The following is a 19,560-nucleotide window of genomic DNA, read 5'->3' on the forward strand; positions in this document are numbered from 1 at the left end:
TAGCATAGACTTAGCAAACATGAGATTTTTGGGGAGATAGTGAATAAGATTCAAATATTGGTGGTACAGCCACAGGAAAACATCCTTGAGGTATTAAGTGGCAAAATAATCTTCTCTAGGACTTTCTTTCTAACCTTTGCTATGACTAAGTATAATCAATAAATGGCCGCAGACTTCCATTATTAAAAAACGGGGTAGGTCTTCCCGCAAGGCTGCATTGCCCCCTGCTTCCTAGTCTTTTGATGTGGGAAACTTCTTCACTGTGAAGGAGTGGAAGCAAACAAGCCGGACCCCCCTCCACCCCATCCTGTTTAGACTGCCTGTTTCTCTCTCGTGCACTGGTCTTCCTTGGGGCAGGCGTAACCCACGTGTTCTGCAGCTCACTACTCCAGGAGCAGCAGCTTGGGTACTTCTCCTGTCTTCCTTGCGAGCTCCCCTTCTGCTGGACTTAAGCAGCCTTCACGTCTGACCTCCCTGGGTTACCCATTTGACTGCAGAAGCTTTGCATACGAACTTATGTTTTTCATCCTGCTGTAAATATGTTGCAGGTGTGTAGTGTGCGTTCCTCAGAGTTCCTCTGGCTTAGCCCGCTCTGACCTCCCGGTGTAGACACCTTTCCTCTACACAGCAGTGCTCAGTCCATAATAAAGAGGGGAAATATGCACCCCCTAACCCCCTCTGTGCGCGTACAGAGCAGTGCCAATGATTTTTGTGGCTTAGGCATGTAAATAATATTCTGTAGTGCTCGAAATGCCTCTGGTGTTTTGGAGGCTTTTTCTCTGTCCTTTGAAGTGGTTATGGAATGGGTCAATGGTGTATAACTACCCAAGTGGTGGAGTGAGTTACTTCCTTACAGCACGGCCTTTGGAGTCCTCAGGAAAACAAAGCAAACTTCATTAGATGGTTGGAGGCACAGGTACCTGGTGATATTTTAGGCATTTTCTCCCTGCTCGTTACCCTGAAAGAACAGTAAGAAGAGAGGTTTCCTCAGTTTTTAAGAAAGGACTTTTCTTACTGGAGAACTCCAGGCCAGGAGCTCTGAATCAAAATAAATTTTGAAAATAAACTTTCTTCTTATTAAGGCTTTTTTCTTGTTTAACAGGCAATTAAGGGAAAAAAAGAGTTCAGCAGTTCCTTTTAGTAAGTTTTACCACTGATTTCAATATTAACTCTGAAAGAATAACTACAGGTAATATTTGTTTTTGAGCTGGTTAGATCATAGAACAGCTTTAAGGTGATTACTTCTTTTACTAAACCACCATTTTGTTACAGCAGTAGAGCCTACCAGTGTTCTCAGAAAAACTTTGGTAATAAAAATTAGTTCATATAAAAATTCCATGTCTAGATGCGGTAAACAATAAGGTTTCTGGGACAGCTAGATTGAAAACAAAGTCCCTGAAACTCACCTGATAAAAATGATGATTGTGGCTACTCTAGTGCTTATTTGTTTGGAAGGCAGACTGAAGAGAAGATATGAAGGGAAGTAACAACTTTTTTATTTTGGTTTAGCTTTTTCCAGAAATGAAGAATTAGCCTGTTTTTAAAAGGTGGTTTCTTCAATCCTCTATTGGTTTTCATGGTCTAGAAGGCTTGAAATTTGCATTGCCCTCTCACACAAAAAGCAAATATCACCTTTCAAAACGTGTGAACTTGCAACATCCTTACTCTAAAAAAGAACGTACTTTTTATCTAGACCAGTCTTATCTCAGGCAGAAATATTTTAAAAGCATATTAAGTTTGCAAATCCAGAATGTAACAGTTCTATTTTCTACTTCATGAGTTTTCTGTAGATAATAGATAAAAAAAAAAAACAACCTTTTTTAGAGGAGCCTTGCTTCTGCTTCATGGTTTTGGTATTACAGGTTTTCCTTTCGTAGGGAGTAACAGGGCATCTATTTGTTAAATATGCTGGTTGTGGAAGAAATATATATCTTTTTCCTCCAGAATCAAGCACGGTTCATTCAAGGAATGGTTTCGTTCACCCTTACATGCACCATAGTAATTGTGACTGGCTTTCCTCACAGATTGGGTTACCATTGGTCTTGCTTTTTGTCTAGGCCTCGTCCATCCTCATCGTCTGGAGAGCGCTGAAGGGAGCGTTTGGCTTACCGCTTTTAGAAGAGAGACTTTGTATGTCCCATAACAGCACAAAATACATACATATGCTTCATGTTTCTTAGCACTGTCTTCAGCGGACGCAGAATGGAAAGGATTAACTGGTGTTTTTCCACTTCTGGCTGCGTGCGAGCTGCGTGTATCCGCAGGGACATGTAGCAGGGATGTAGGTCTTCCTTTCTGGCCCTCCCTGGCACAGCCTTCTCAGCATCCGCAGTCCTGGCCGCGGTGCTGAGCAGCGCGGAGCGGAGGGCAGCCTGCTTCATTCACCCCGCTGCTCGCTCCAAGCTGTGCGGCGGCCGTGCCTCATGCTCCCCTTCCCACGGCTCTTAGGGCAGCGGATGGGTCGCATGCCACAGCGTTCGCTGAGCAGCAGCCTCAGTCCGCTGCAGTCTCTCCTTCCTCAGGAATGAGGCTGGCCTGCTGTGTAAATAGAAATGGGGGGGAAAGGGCGGAATAGGGAAGCCTTGGATGTGGTTTCACATCAAAACAAAGGTCCATTTGACTGTCACATGCTAACAGCAGATAAGAGCAGATAGGTTGAGGTTCTGTCTGGCCAACAAGGGGTGTCTCTGCTTTTTTTCTCATGTTCAGATTTATTTGCAGCTTTGAAGGAGGAGAATGTACCAGCTAGAGTTTTGTTCTTAACATCCTCAAGCAGCCTGTGGGGATACTTTCATGTTGTCATAGCCCCCAAATCTAACATCAAAAAGATCTGAAAACTAACACTAGAGCAAATGTCTGAATGGGTAATCCTGAGCGTCTAGTTGAGATAAAGCTCGTTTTAGCTAAGCATATTGGAATGCCCTTTGCCTTGCCTTATGTTCACCCTCCAACAGAGAGCAGATTATCTTCTCTTGCTCCAAAGCAAATTTGAAGTACTGTTTCCCAGAGGGCATCACTTAAATGTAGCAGAGTAGTTTCTTACCAGCCTTTGCTTGGGCTGTTTTGGAAGCAATGTAATTAAAAGTCAAAAGCTGAGCTGCAAACCATGTACATGCTAGTGCTACCTGGAACAACCATATTCATACCCTTGTTCTCTCTGAGTTAGGTGCAGGGAAAGGTGATGACACTGCCTTAAAGAAGACACTTGGCATTGGACCATATTGAAGCCTTTACTGAAAGACATGGACCATCTTGCATGCACTGGTCCAATACCTGACCCCAAAAGCCTCACTTCTCTAGTTTAAAACTTCTTTTTTCTGTTGGAGTCATTTGCTATTGTGAACAAAGCTGTTAATAACTGTATGCAACAGAACTTACTACTTGGAGCATTCTCTAGTAGAAAGAACAAAATCTTTTGAATGTCCACTGCTCTAATACAAGTATTCATATTTCCAATGGCAAGGATAACCTGGAGCAGGTTTCCCACCAGTTTTTGAGATGATTTCCTTTCTACTTCCCTTCATATCAAAATGATATAAGACTATACACCAGGGAGTGAGACCCAAGAAATAAACTGTTATATTAGTAGTTGCTTGTCACAATTAGTTGCCTCACCCTGAGTCATGGGGTTTTTAGATCTAGAATAGCCCATGAGCTGCTCATTTGGGACTCTCTTACAAAGCACACCAGGGAGAAGGCCTAATAAGAAGTACAATGTTTTTTGAAAGGGAATAATGCTGCTTAAGAGTACATAATATCTGAACAAACAGGCAATGAACAGCATATAATTCTGCACATTGTGCAGCAGCATTAAATATACATATTAGTAAGGTAGCAGATGCTGCAGTTCTGAAATTGCCTTGTAAAGTAGCAGTCTTTCGCAGCAGGGTGCTGCTCTATGTGAGACTCCTTCACACGTAATGAATAGCTAATTTCGGCTCTATAGTCCGTGAGAGACTGGAGGGGATCGGGGAGGGGGGGAGTATTCCAGCAACCACAGCCAGCAGGATGTGCTGCAATGTGCTTTTAATGGAGCAACATTTCAGAGCTCTTGGGGGTAGATCCATAAAGAGGGATGCTCATCTGTTACTTCGTAGCCAAACCGAGGATGTATTGCTGCAAACAGGCGGGCTGGCCTGCGAAGTGCCTGCTGCCGGGAGGAAAAGGTGGTAGGTTTCGGTGCCTCTTCTGAGGCATTGGATGTCTTGTCTCTGTGTGTTTTTTCATGCAACCAAAAGATGAAATAAACAGAAGCAAACACGTCCCCGAGACGTCCCCGAGAATTGGTACTGAAAAGGTGAGCGGTGTTTTCCCTCATCCCTCTTGCAGAGCATGGGAGGACGCTTGTTGATCCAACTGACGTATGTCACGGGTTGGAAGATTCAGCCAGCAACTGAATCCAATGCCCCCTTGGCATTGTCCTGCAAGAGGTGAGAAATAGGGGGTTTCTTGCTCAGTAAGCGGGGGTCAACAAGCGTTGGGTATTCCAGCTTAATTAACCAGGCTTATTACTGATACATGCTGTGCTTTTAAAGTATTTTGAAAATACTTGGTGTAGTGGTCAGATATTCATGTAGGAAGGTGACTTTTAGCCTTAAACTATCGTTGTTGCCTGTTAGGAGCATGCTTAGGTCTATGAATTTGAACATCTAAGACTTACTTCGAGAGTAAAAGAAGGGAGGCAGGCACTGTCTGGACATCTGTTGCAACTCTGTTCCAGAGACTTGGACTGCAGAAAGGAAAGGCAGTCCAAATCTCCATTTTTAAGGAAATGGCCGATAGTGTTTGCATCTCCTGATGTCTCTCAGTCCTCATCAGAGGAAGAAGCCTTCTGTTTGGATAAGTAAACAGGAAAAAACGGGTGTAGGGAGCAGTAATCCTTGCTTAGTCTAATCCACCTTGATATAGAGAATGATATACTTAAACGCCCTTCCAGTAAATAAAAGTAAGCTAAATCATGGAGTGGTCAGCCTTCTAGAAGCCTGATGCTAGCTAAACAGTTCTTTTCCTTCCCATTTAACTGATAAGGGCCAGGATGTATTGCTGGGGGGGGAAGGGGTATTTTGATTTTAAAAACTGAATAACTTTGGTATAGTACTCAGCTATTTCCTCTGAATTACTCTGCCAAGTGAGAAGGTAGGGGAGATTTACAGGAGAAATGGGCACGTTCTTGAAGAGAACAAGACTGAAGGTATTCTTTGTATGAACTTTAATTTTCTTCTGAACCATTTAAAGTATAAAGGAAACAAATCAATAGCCTTTTATGTAAGGGGCCTGACTTTGAATTATTTCAGTTTGTTTTGATGAGAGCTGGGATATTGACAGTAGTAAAAGTTAAAAGCCCAAGTTTACAGATTTTCATCATCCTAACAGAGGCTGTATATAGAATTGAACCCTGTCCTATTTCTGCCTTTAAATACTTCAAATACAGTGGTGTCTTGGACACTGCTCTAAAGTAATTTATATGTTACCTTGTCTCAATCTTGTTATGAAAGTATACTGTGATAACAACATTAGGCAGGTGACAATGGTATAAAATAATAGTGCAGTTTACTGCTGAATTTCATCTGAATTTAACCCAAAAACAGTTTTTAAACCATTAGTACTAAGAGTACCAACAGCTGTTCAGCTTTTCTACAAGTGAAGGGCACTCTTTTCGGTGTTTACTTGCCACTCTATCAGAGTTCATACAAACATCTTTTTCTTCAAGAGCTTGGAATGGTTGTCTTCTCTTTCCTGGTTATTTTAAATGTAGGTTATGATGAAAGCTTAAAAAATAAATACAAACATAGGAAACATGAGAGAACCTTTTCCTATTGCAAAAGATAAACCTTGTAGGCATGAGACCTGTATCAGAAAATAAATTTAATACCACTGCAAGGCCAATGTGTAGTTTGAGATAAGTAAAATAGACAAAACAACCTTGAGACACAAAACTGGGGCAATTAACAATGTGCATGGTCTTGTGGGTTGGGTTTCATGTTCATCAGCAAGCCTAACCTTTGACTATTTTAGTAGACAACTAAAGCTAATAAAATGAAGCATTAACCCCACTTCCACCCCCTAACAGCTTATCACACATGCTAGTAGTTGTACTATAGATAACTTATCAGAAGCTGAAGTCCAAAAACAAATGGCAAGGGAACCCAGGGGTCTGGGAAGGAGAGAGAAAATTTACCAGCACAAAGAGGATTTACTTCTTCATTGCATGTAAGCAGCTTGTTGGTTGTCTCACTGGCAGCTGGAGAGACTTGCTGTCCTTGAGGTTTTGGTCGTCTGTCTCCTTGTTTTTGTCTCTACAATGCGCTGTAAAAATGAAATAAATGATGGTGGTTTTGTGATTGTTTCCTTTTCCTTTGTTAAAGATAGTTGTAAGGTGTTTCTTGGCTTCTCAGTGAAAGTTATAAATAAAAATCTTACCAGAAGTGCTTTGTGTTGGGGTACTCATTCTAATACCTTTCATACTGTAAAACCCAGTCTGGAGGTCAAACCACAATTCCAGTAACTCGGTAATAAATCTGAAAGATAAATTAGAGTGCTTAGCTGTATTTGTCCTCTTTCCTTTCATTGTTTTGTTCTTCACTTTATCATGGATTTTTTTTGCTTTCTTGATTGTGCAGTTTTTTCCTGCTTTCCCTTGCCTTTCCTAACTTTTTAGTATTTCTATCTGTGGTGTTGGCTGGAAAGTTTTGATTTTCTGGGTGTGAGGTACGAATTAAATATGTATACGTTACATATTTAATTTATTGTTCAACCCTATGCGTGTTAGTAGAGGCTTGGATAACATGGTACGTGCAAAAGTACTATCTAGAATCTTATAGTCAGGATAACTATAGCTTGTTAAACCTGTGGGTGCTGCAGGTTAGAGGTAAATATTCCTGAGTATTTCTTGGCACTGGCAAGGAAGAATGGTATGCCTTGCTCATTCAAGGGGAATTAGTGTGTGGCTATAGAGGAAGGGGTGGGCTCCTAAATTACCTGTTAAAGAAAATTGCACATTAATCTTATCTGCATTGTTTGAGGAGCAGCTTTGTGCTCTGAATGTGCTAATGTGGTGGAAAGGTTTCATTTAGTCAGTAAAAAAAAAAATTCACCGGGCCCGCACCCTGCACACACCTGCCCCTTACCTGTTTCAAGTGCTTGCTGTGCATGTGGCTCCCAGAGATCAGAGATGCCAAGAAACTGCTGCGTGGGAATGCACATAGTTTTTGATTGACTGACAGATACTTATATTTTATAAAAACAAAAAGATAGGTAATCAACTTCTACTCAGAGTTTTTGATGCGTTTAAAATTCTTGTGTTCCTGCATGAAGAAAGATCCTTCTCCATTCTCTCTTTGGAGAGAGATGGTGCACGTCTATGTGGAGCAGTAGCATGGCCAGTTATGCCAGCCAGTTTTGACGATGGGGTGTGCTAGCCAGGACTTCTGTATTTGCATTTGTTTTCCTAGAGTAATAATTTGAACAGTGTGAAGTGAATTAGGATTTAGCCTAGCAACAGAATGGAAAAACTGTGAATCACAAGAACCTGTTTTCATGCACTGTGTCCACCTGTTGTGTGGGCTTAGGCCGGGTGACAGTGTTATCAAGGATACTCTGATTTATGGTATAGGTGACCTTCTCATGTTCCTTTATTTTTGTAAATTTTACTTTTATTTTTATTACAGCAGTGCCCCAGGATTCAATCTGTTTTTGGGGCTCCACTGCAGTTGGCCTGGATGGCTAGAAAAAAGAAGTCATGCTGGACCCCTCAGGCTGGCTTCAGACATGCAGGGGTGACTCATCTGTGATGTTGGTGTTGTTTTAGACTCACCCTGGAACTCTTTCAACACTATGGATTTAGTGGCCCTTTCTCTGCTGCTTTGTCAGGAAATACTACGTTGCACTTCATTATTTTTGCTGGAGTCCTTCGTAATGCTCTGCTGACCAGAGGATGTTGCTGAAAACATTGATCTTGTAAAATTTACAGTCCAAAATGAGCTGAGCCCCTCTTGAAGTCCTATATAACAACTGTTGTTCCTGCAGTTGAAAACCTCTTTTTCTCCTCCCATTTTGATTATGAATAAACAGGATTTCAGTGAACGTCCTGACTCTTGCAGTAATATGTAAACACTTTTTGTAAATAAAGTTAAAACAATAAAAAACTGTAAATGCTAAGAATAAAGTTTTTGACTATTTAATATACAAATGAGAGAATAAACAGAGGCTTTAGGGACTCTCTTAATTTCTGGAAGTTTGAATGCTATTTTTTGTTTGGCAGAAGTGCACCACTGACTTTTCCTTTTTTTGTGCATTTTAAACAAAAGAATTTATTCCACAACTAGTTATGGAAATGGGAGTGGTAATTTCCTCTTTTAGTCCAAGTATACCATTTCCTGATGGAAGGTTTGCAGTTTCAGAAATATACAGGCTTGTGCTTTGGCATAGCTTAAACTTGAACTGTTTCAGTACAGCCTAAAGTTGCTTTGTCAGATAAATGTTTTATGCTGTTGGGATGACCTAAATGCTTTTTATTGCAGGATGCCTGTGTATCAGACATCCTGTGCTGGGTTTTCCCAAACTTTAAGCACCTTTATGGAAATCCAGACTTCCTCTTTTCAGGAAGTAGTCATTTTCTAATCTTGTTAAAAATGTCTTCCCGGGTTTCTATTAGTGATCGGTGTCGTCCTCCTTTTAGGGTTTTACCTACTTCCCATTAAATGCAGTGGCAGTTTGATCAAGCCTTTGTCAAGAGGATGAGAAATAAGTTTTTCCTGATGATAAAGCAGTGTTATGAGTCAAGTAGGATGTGGTTTTTAAAGGCCCTTCTTTCTTGCATTCACCCATCTTTTCTGATGAAACTGTGCTGTTTTGTGGCATGCATGAGTTCAACTCAGTTTGCCTTTGAAAAGCAGTGTAGACAATTGCTCTTCAGTTTAGATTTTGGGCCTTCTTTAGCCTGGGCTCAGCCACTCGATCTTATCCACTGTGGGACTTAGCGCTGTTAATCATGCTTATTTTGTTAAAGCCATGCAGGGGCACTTTTTGAGTAAGAGATGATGTGGAGCCTGATAAAGAGTGGGGAAGAGTATGAAAAGTCCATCCATTGAGCCCATTCAACATGAGGAGAGCAGAGATGATGTTGGACTGCCAGAGGGAATTTTCAAAACAAAAATTTCATTTTGAGCTGGGTGCTTCCCTTCTTTCCCTTGCCTTCAAATCAAGCAGATCTCGCTGGATGTTTTCTTCAGTTTGAGATGATTTAATTTCTCTTATTTCCTTTTGGTGGAGACAGAAGATTTTTAGTTGAGAGTAAGCCTTAAACTGTAGGCATGTTATGTGGAAAATTTCTCCTCTTAGCAAAAATAATGTAAATAGCAACTTTAAAAAATGTCCGTATTGTATCTGTTTGACAAGCAAGTCATCTTCTGCGTTGCTTAACACAACTGATACTCTCTAAATATTTACTTTCATGAATGTAAAAGCAGCCTATTCCTTGCTGTGTTGCTGTAAGGATATTTTAATGAAAGCAAGAGGTTTAATCTCAACTTTGTTTGGTTTTGTTACTTTTCCTCATTTGCAGTCACTTTCCCATTTGCCATATTTATACTTGTGCTGTAGCAAATAAGCATAATTTCTCCCCATGAACGCTGTGATGTAAAAACCAAGCAGCAGCAAGCGCTGAAGCAGTATCACCTCGGGTGATAGCCAGGGCTGGGAGATGAATCTCAGCTGCCTGCTTCCTGCAGGAGGGATGCCAGCTTCTGCCTGCCGCAGTGGAGCGAATTCCTCCCCAAAAGCTAGCAACACATGTCTTCCCGCTGATTCTCTGAAGACTGGTAGTAATCAGTCCTTGTTCTTGGGTTCCCAAAGCATGTTCCCGGGATGCGGATCCTTCCAGACTGTTTGCACATCCTGCTGTCTCAATCTGTTCCCTTTGCAAAAAAAAAAAAAAAAAGGCAAACAAAAAAGGGCCTGAGATGTTCACCTGCATTGTCCTGGTTTCCTTTGTTTCCCCCATATTAGATATCTTTGTAGTGAAACAGAGTGAAGGTTTGTTTCTCAAAATGTAACTGCAGATAATTAGTCTATCTTAACCTTTTGTTTCTAGCTTTTGTTATGGCTGAATGTAAACCTGAGCCTGCTGTTTGCCTACATTTATATTCCATGACAACCTATAAACATCGTAGTGTACACTAGCAGGAGTATCTGGACAGCATGATGAGCTAAAAGCATAATTATGTTAGTGTAGCTCCATCTCTAGCAACATTCTTGCACTTTAATTACTCTTTTTCCCCTTACCCTTCATTTTGAATTTACTTCCAGTTTTTCTTTAGTGCCAGTCTAGTTTGATGACTCCCACTTCACATTTTCACTGCAACAAGCTATTGTATTATGGTTCTAGCCAGTTTCCCTCAGCTCAGATAAACTATTACTTCTCCCTCAGAAGTTTGAGGCTTACCATATTCCATGCATCATAAATTGTAAAATGTTAATTTACACACATTCTATGAAGCTTTTGATTTCTTTGGCATTCTTAATTTGTTAATAACCATCACATGATCTCTGTGGGATATAATATCAGGAAGAATTTTCAGATATATAAATTAATCTCCTGTCTGCTGGTGTCTCACAGCAAACAGTACTTTTCTACCCATCAGCTGCAGCAAGATACAGTGTACTGGGAGAGGATCTGTTAAACTCTTAGCAAAGAGGAGCGAAGTTTGTTTTAAACTGATACCCCTTTTTAAAAAAAAAAAAAAACAAACAAGCAACCACAAAACACACAACTTGTGTTATATACCTGCTGGAGTGGCCTGCAGCCATTGACTGCCTTCTTTACCTAAGAGGCATCTGTCAGCGTTCACAGTTCTAGAGGTTGCTCTGTGCTATATTCAACCTTTAATTGAAGAGACTTGATTGCTTCTGCTCTGCTGCTGCTCTGTGGGCAATAAGCATTGTTTGCTGTATCGTCCTAGATGATAATCTGAGCATCACTGTGCTAGAGGCAGACTTCTGTGTTATCGCTGTCCAGAAGGAGAATTTTTATTGTTGTTGTTAGGTTTGGTGCGTGCTTTTTTTAAAGGTATTTCTTATTTACACCAAGACTTCGCTGCTTTTCCTTTGGCTGCAAAGGTATTGCTGCAAACTGGGGCTGATCATGTACGTATTAGATGGGTTGGGGTGCAGATGGTTGTCTGCATTTGCAGAGGTGTGACCTGAGGCTGTGGGCAGAGCTGTTGAGAGCATGGTCGTGTGGTTCGTGTGGGATTGGATGAAAGTTATAAGCCATGGGAATTTGGTGGTGGAACTTCAGGGGACCCTCGAGGCTGTGCTTATGGGGAGCACGCTTGGTTTGGTTCTTTGGCTCTAACTCCAGGCAGCAGGAGCTGCTGTAGCCAGTGTTGGTCTTAAAACAGGGCTGATAAGGCCGCTGGGCTGGGGAGGGCTTTTTGCTGCGTGACTTGCTGTGTGAACAGCCTTTCCCTTCCCTTAGGTAAGAGTGGTCTAGGTGGACGCATCCCATCCCAGCCCGTCCACACCCACCCGTCACCCCTCTCGGACCACAGCGTCGAGCGGTGGCGTTTGAGCAGCGGAGATGTGTGACTCTCAGGCTTGAGCTCCTGAAGGAAGTCCCGGAGGAAGGCTGCCTTTAAATAAGACTGTTGCGTTCGCAGCCTCAGGAGGAATAAATCAGGTGGCGCGGGCTGCTGGCAGTGGCACAGTGCACGCGGCCTTGGCGGCGCGCCAGCAGTCGCGGATGCTGGGGCTGTCAGCGGGGCGGGTGCGTGGGGCTGTGCGCCGCGACCTCCACTCTCCCTTGCACGCAAAAGCCCCGGAATATCAAATCCTGGCTGATGTCTTCATCGACACGAGTCACCGAGTCCGGGCAGGTGTTTGTGGCTGGTCATCTCTTAGTGCTTGAGTGCGACGGTAAAGCCAAATTTGTCCTAGCAGCACTCCCCAAACGTAAGTTACTCTATACCCTGTGCATTCATTACGTACCTAGATCATTTTAGGCACTGCCCGTGTTAATTAATCCTTTTTTTTTTTGCGCTCCTCATTACTTTTGCACCCACATATTTAAGGTGTTATTATGGGAAGGCATTTTCATTTGAAATTGGTGTTTCTCTGGTTTGTAAGTGGGATGCTAACGCTACCTCTGGGCTGAGTGTTGGCACGTGAAGTTTTACTTCAAAATAATTTCAAAGCGTGCTGTTGTTCTGTTTTTAGAGTAGTGCAAAGTTCATACAGAACTTTGTACTTTGTAGGGTGCTACTTTGCCATCTTAGAGGAATACCACTTCTTAAAGGCAAAATCTGAATGAGGTAAACATAGTTTAGACTTTTGGTTGTCTTGGGAAAAAAATTGCAACCACCGATCTAAGTTGTGAAAAAAATAGCTAATGGGCACAGCTGGAAACTACTTTCCATAAGCATTTCACAGAATCACAGAATTGTAGGGGTTGGAAGGGACCTCGAAAGATCGTCGGGTCCAACCCCCCTGCCAAAGCAGGTTCCTTAGAGCAGGCTGCCCAGGTAGGCGTCCATACGGGCCTTGGATATCTCCAGAGGAGACTCCACAACCTCCCTGAGCAGCCCGTGCCAGTGCTCCGTCACCCTCACTGTGAAGAAGTTCTCTCACATGTTGGTGCGGACCTTCCTGTGATCCATTTTGTGGCCATTGCCCCTTGTCCTGTCCCCACAAACCCCAGAAAAGAAGTTGGCCAAATCCCTCTCCCACACCTCAGGTATTTATAAACATTGATAAAATCCCCCCTCAGTCTTCTTTTCTCCAGGCTGAACAGACCCAGGTCTCTCAGCCTTTCTTCATAGGGAAGATGCTTCAGGCCCCGTATCATCTTTGTGGCCCTCCGCTGGGCTCTTTCCAGGAGATCCGTGTCTTTTTTGTACCGGGGAGCCCAGAACTGGACACAGTACTCCAGGTGAGGCCTGACCAGGGCAGAATAGAGGGGGAGGATCACCTCCCTTGACCTGCTGGCCACGCTCCTTTTAATGCACGCCAGGATCCCATTGGCCCTCTTGGCCACCAGGGCACACTGCTGGCTCATGGTCAACCTGTCGTCTACCAGGACCCCCAGGTCCTTCTCTTCAGAGCTCCTCTCCAGCAGGTCACTCCCCAGCCTGTACTGATACGTGCGGTTGTTCCTTCCCAGGTGCAGGACTCTACACTTGCTCTTATTAAACCTCATTTGGTTTCTTCCTGCTCGTTTCTTACTGTTCTTTTGTAGGCATGATGAAGTAGAAGTGTCTTTCACTGTACATGGTGATTATGTATGCCAGGTAGTATAGTAGTCTAAATAAGTCCTATCTGGCAGGCCTGCAGGTTCATTTAAATGGCTGTTAGAGACAAAGGGCATGATTCTGGTTACCAGAAGTCGCCTGTGGAGGTCTGGCTTGTTGAAAGACCCCCGAGCTCTCTGAACAAAGTCTTCCTTTCCTTTGCTCTGTAAGCAGCCTCATCTCTTTGTCTGTTCTTCTCTGAGCTTGAAACAGCTCCTGGGTTTTACTGAGTAGGTGTATGTAGATGGTACTTGTAAACTGCTTGAAAATAGGGTTCATGGTACAACATTAAGGAATGCTTCCAGTTTCCAAATACAGTTAGTAGAGTGTTTCCTAATTTTAAGGTACTGTATGAACGCTGGATGAGGTGTATATGGTATTATCAAAAAGTATGTGACAGTGAGCTACTCAAAATCACTTTTTCAAGATTTGGGAAATTTTCCTGTTCTGATGTTTTGCTATTTTCTGTAAAGGACAAATAGTACTACTGGTGATGCATGTTTGCATTTCAATCTAAGTTTTCTATTGAGTGTGAAATTAGTGTTGTCTTTTTTTTTAATTGATAGAATTCTTGATAGTGATGATATATTTTTAATACAGGTGATGCAGATTTCATTTTTTTCTTAGAAATTTTGTTAAGAACTATTAGTGTACATTCATAAGAACAGCCTGTATTTAAATCTGTCAGTGTGCTTGTTTTGATTTCATGTTATTAGCATTTATGAATTGTCAGCCAAAAAGTTCTTTGAGTTTTATTCAAAATATTTTTTCAAATAAAGTTGGCTTTATAATGGTTTGTTGTATTGTTGACAGAATCACAAATGGATCCAGGTTCTCTTGCATAAGAGGCTTTTTTCTTAACTTTTGTTTCTGTCTACACCAGCATTTTAGAATTATGAACTCAAAATTACTGAGAGAAATATCCAACAGTTCTAAGATTTTAGATTGAATTATTATTTACAGTTACTTTAAAACATGTTTTACTCTTATTTTATTTCCTTAAGCCACAATGTCTTGAAATCTCAGCATAAAGTTCCTATTATTTTTCAGTATTTTACGTAGCTTGTTGTTCTTGGTAGTTTTTGCTTGTCTTGTTATCTTTAAAACACATCTTTGGAGTTTGATATGTTGTAGAAGAGATTTTGTAACCTACAGCGACAGTAGAAAACAATTAATTTTGTGAGACCTCATTGATGTTGCTTATTTAGTGCCGTAAATTTGCTGCTTATCCTGTTAGAATAGTGGAACTTGCTGTTTCAAAATTTGCTTTTGACTTGAGAAACTGAAAGGCAACCTGCTGCTGTGTCTATGCATCCCATTTCTCCTCTCTATTTTCTTACTTTTTGAAGTTTCCTTTGTTTTGTTCTAAAGTATTTATTTTCCATGACAAACCTCAGAAAGACATCTGGAGAGTTTGTACGTATGGTCTTACTACTGCGTAGTAGTAATGTGAATTTTCATTTATCAGACAGTTCCACAGTCCCAGACTGTTTTTAGTTAATAGATAGGACACTGTCAAATAGATTTTGGCAAAAATTACTTTGTAAAATTCAGCAACTTCTTAATGTTTTCATCCTGATGGCACTTTGGCACCGTCCCCTTCCAAAAGTACGGCAGCTGAAAGCATTATTTTTTTGGCTGCTAAATCGTCTTTGTGGTGAGCTTTCAACAGAAGCAAAATTCCTTTGTGAAAGAGCTTCTTTTGATACATTGTCTTAATGCTCTCATCGGCTTTCTAAACGCATTTTTTTCCGAAATGCAAAGCCGCTGCATATTGAAAATATCAGTAGAGCTTGAATTACAGGTCACGTGCTGTTTTGAAAACATTAAAACATATCGAAGTGCAGCTGCTGAAGGGAAAAGGTGAAACATGCGTGCTCTATAAATAGCTTCTGTAGTGAGCACACCCTCTTCTGCCTGCAACTCTTTTGTTGTCTCTAGATAATAATGAATGAGCTATCTATTTTCAAGGTGAAACACGGGGGCTCTTGGCGCTTTTTTCCCCCCCTGTGGAATGGGTAAATATTTCCAGCGAAGGTTTGTAAATTTGATTAAGAGAGGAATTTTCTCTTTGTAGAGGAATGCCTATTGGAGCGAGGGGTTGCAGCTTTTAGCAGAAGAGACTGTCTGCTGCTTTGGATCTGTCAGTGAAATGTTAGTACCTTCCAGTCCCAGCACAGGCGATTCCCTCTGCCTTCCTCAAGGAGCACCTTACATCTCTCTTCCTGGCAGCCTGGAAATCGCTGCTGACAAAAGCTTTTTAGCAGAGCACCATGAGTCAATTTTCTACCTGCTACAAACTTTTGATACTTTGTCTGGAGATTGTTAGATGGTTATGTTAAAAAAAGATTAAGGCTATGTCTGCAGGAGGGGAACAGCCCTCCCTGTTCAATTACAGCAGCCCTACCAGGGCTTTAGGGGTGAAATTTCCTGAACTGTCTTTTCTGGCACATTGAAACCCTTTTAAAGGTCATATTTACTAACAACAATTTTTCGGAGTATTTAAAGAAAAGAAAAATTGTGCTTCGTAATTGCCAGGCATAGTACATCGTTGCAACATGGTTCATGCAGGGCTGCTGCATTTTGGGCTGCAAGGGCAGTTTGATCTTTCTGGTTAAATCCTGGTAACATAAGAAGGGAAGGTTAGGTAACTCAGCTGTGTCAGTGCCATCATTGTTTAGACCAGGATCTCTGTTTATAAATGTTGCTGCTTGTAAAGTGAATTCTCAAAATACCTGTGTGGAGGGAGAGCAGGGAGCAGTGTGTGTCTGCTCATGAGTAGGGACTTGGAGGCAGCTCTGCTGTTGACTCTACGTCTGGACATCCCAGGGGAATTTTAACCTTTTCAGTGCTTTAATTACAGGGTGAAAAATTAAAAGTGGTAATATTACTGGAGTAGCTGGTTGGGCGTGTCTTCTGTTTGTTTTCATAGAAAAAGAACCAACAAAAATTTTTCCATAGGAGTTAATAGTTCAGCTGCTTATTGAAGAGTAGGAAGGAGGGGGATTGAGCCTCTTCTGTGTTCAAGTGTTAGTCTTTTTCTCAGCTCATAGATGAGAAATAGTTTTATGTATGTGTCATAGGAAACTGATATTCAAAAGAAAATTCACCCATTCAATTTCTTTGAGACCACTAATCTATCTTTCATATACTGGGAATTAATCTGAAATATAAACAGAGCTGGCTAAGTTTTAAGTCTTTTTTTTTTTTTTTTTTTTTCCTGAGGGGGTGCACTTACAGGAGCAAGTCACGACTACTTAAAAACAAAAGGGAAGAGGGCAACTCCACTCCCCTTCTCTGTGCAAGTGTTGAGGGGAGCCAAGAGCAACACGACAAAATGCTCAGGCTTGTTCAGCCTCCCTCCCCTTCCCCTCTGTATTTACAGTATACCGCCTCTTCAGTTTCAACTCTAACCACTTAAACCAGTAAACATCCTAGCACAAAGTCTAGGTTAGTGTGTGCAGATGACCTCCTTCAGGGTAGGGTATGAGTGCTGCAGCCAAATGTAATCCAAACAGTGATGCTGACTGCAGAACCTGCTCTGAAATATACAGCATAAACAAATGGAAAAAATGATTTTCCTCTTCATTTCCTGTAACTTGAAGAGTTTTCTTTTTTTTTTTTTTAAAAACAGTTGGAGATTTGGACTAGAGCAATGTATATGTTTCTTTTTTCCACATAATTTTTATGTCATACTGCTTCCTACAACTCTCTTGTTTCACAATCCTAAATCAATTTTGGACTTCAAGTGGTGTGGTTTTATATTAATTCAATTATAAATAGTTAATGTATAACACCTCAGTTACAGTGCTTGTTCCAGATTTTATGTGCACTCTGTTCAAGTTTAATACTGATCCAGCATATGAGATGTGGTTGTATTTCTGTGCATCCATGCCTCTGAGTTAATGCTTGAGACAGGATCAACGTCGTGCTTATCTAAAATCAAGAAGAAACACCCCAATTCTGTTGTTCAGTGAGACAGTATTAAGAGCAAGGCCTAAGTCTTTTTGGAAAAATAGCGGTGGATTTGTGTCTGATCTCTAGAGGACAGTGTTTGAGATATTGGTTCAGATGTGTTCTTTGTCAAGCAGCGGCATCTTTATTGTCACAGACCATGACTTAGTATATAAGAAAGCCTTGCTCTTTTGCATTGTGCTTTATCATGCTGACTGGAAAACAGACTAATAATGCAGACTCCTGTTGTGGTGCTTGTGCATCTCATTCAGTGCTGTAACTCTGGTTTCCTGTGTATTGGTAACTGCAGCAATTTCCATCTACGAGGAGCTGCGCAACCGTAGCTGCCTTACTGCATCGTTTGTATGTAAGTGAGCTTCAGCATCACCTTAGTGGTGGGAGAGTTGAAAGCAAAGAGGTTAAGTGACTTGTGTAAATGAAACGGTGGCAGAACGGAGATTAGGACTAGGGTTCGTGCCACTAGAGTGCACTACTTCCCTCTTGCTTATTGAGGGAATGGTTAAATTTGCTGGTAGGTGCAATCTCCCTGGTGTAGGGTTTGGAAAATTGCTGCCAACTTGCTGAGCTACTGGGAGTTTCACAGCTATCAGTTACCGAATAAATGTTTTTCTTACTGTCAAGCTTTTATGAACGTTGTGATAGAGCGGCAAAGAGGGCTTGTAAACTGGGTTTTTACCTCCCTTAGATTTTGTTGGAAATGGAAAGGGTATGTACAAATGAAAGAGTTCATCATATTTGTAATTAAAGTCAGGTACTTTAAGATGCATAATTTCTAAGAAATAGATAATGACTGTGCTGACTTTTATAATGAAAAGTAACTGATAATGAGATTATAGTATTTTTCTCAATAACTTAAGCTCTTTCTCTTTTCCCGCCCAGGTTTCCACTTGAGTGGCACAGTGACAGAGCCTGCAATGCAATCGGAGCCAGAAACTGTTTGCAATGTAGCTATCAGCTTTGATCGTTGCAAGATTACCTCAGTGACCTGCAGCTGTGGAAACAAGGACATCTTTTACTGTGCCCACGTTGTGGCACTCTCTTTATACCGGATCCGCAAGCCAGATCAGGTCAAACTGCATCTTCCCATTTCAGAGACACTCTTTCAAATGAACAGAGACCAACTACAAAAATTTGTACAGTATTTGATCACAGTGCACCATACAGAAGTTTTGCCAACTGCTCAAAAATTAGCAGATGAAATTCTTTCTCAGAATTCAGAAATCAATCAAGTCCATGGTAAGTTTTGATGCTTGTTCTTCCTTTTGTCTCATTTCCTCCTTGGTTTTGAACATTTCTGTGCCATTCAGGAATATGACCTCCTGAGGTTCTTTCCAGCCTGAGTTCTTCTGCAATTCTATTATGTTTACGAAAGAGAGTTCTGTTATTGAAGCTCAATTGTTATTCAAGATGTTTAGAAAGTAAAACTTTTTGGAAAAAGAGAAGAATTCATAAGCAGTGAGCTTGATGTCTCCAATGCTGTTAATAACATGGCCTGATCTACTTCATGCTTGTATTTTTCTGCTATGAAAAATGTCAGCGCTCTTCCTTGTATAGCCACATTGCTCAAAGAACCAATTTACTGACTGCATCTTTTTGTTACTCTTTTCTTCTTAAACTAATCTTACTAGGTTTTTGTTGTGTAATTTTGTTTTAATGGCAAGGTATGCAAGCAAGTAGGTGTTGCTGGTCTGTTTCGAACATGAAATATGCTTTTATTATCCTTTAGGAATCTGTTTTTATATGAAGTTAGGAGAAATACAAATCTTGTATTTCAGTGCACTTTTCTGGTTACTGTTGCAGCAGCCCACAGAATCAGCAAAGGTCTATCTTTTCTGCTCTTCCTGTCACACACATTTTTAATGGCTTTCAGTTTCTTGTGCTGAACATCTTACCTTTTTTAAAGGGTGTTGGGTGTGACTTGGGGCTTCTGAGGTGATCCTTGTATGGACCCCAGTAAAGTAAAAGCGAGTGATTGTGGGTTTGAGTTGACCCAGCTAGTTTACAGTCCGGTGTTCCTGTAAGGTCACCTGATAAAAGGCTCCAACATGACCAGTGCTGTAAGCCTAAGTGCAATTTGGAGGGGAAGAATAAGTTATCTAAATACATCTTTTTTTTTGTTTGTTCATTGACAGGAACAGTTCTTGTGTGTTGGATATTTAAGAGGAAACAGTGCTGTTGCAAAGAATTTGCAATACAAACACAGCCAAGCTGCCTTAACGTTAGAGAAGAAAACCCACGCATTTGCTATATCCACTGTAGGTAGAACAAAAGAAATGAGTCTTTCTGACAACAGGGTTCACCT

At 41.2% G+C, this 19,560-nt stretch overlaps 1 protein-coding gene across 4 annotated transcripts in view; it reads left to right on the forward strand.

The window, feature by feature from the left end:
- The window catches only part of ZSWIM6 (zinc finger SWIM-type containing 6), a 115,194-nt gene that overhangs the window by 44,463 nt on the left and 51,171 nt on the right, over window positions 1–19,560 (forward strand). For 2 of the 4 annotated variants that reach the window (XM_040540397.1, XM_040540396.1), the window contains exon 2: window positions 18,138–18,494. In XM_040540397.1, coding sequence (XP_040396331.1) covers window positions 18,138–18,494 — 357 coding nt within the window. Of the gene's footprint in view, window positions 1–3,298; window positions 4,431–17,888; window positions 17,965–18,137; window positions 18,495–19,560 lie in introns of those variants that run through there. The other 2 variants (XM_040540398.1, XM_040540399.1) reach the window with 2 other exon arrangements.

The sequence above is a fragment of the Cygnus olor genome, chromosome Z (assembly GCF_009769625.2).
Source record: "Cygnus olor isolate bCygOlo1 chromosome Z, bCygOlo1.pri.v2, whole genome shotgun sequence".
NCBI classification, from domain to species: Eukaryota; Metazoa; Chordata; class Aves; order Anseriformes; family Anatidae; genus Cygnus; species Cygnus olor.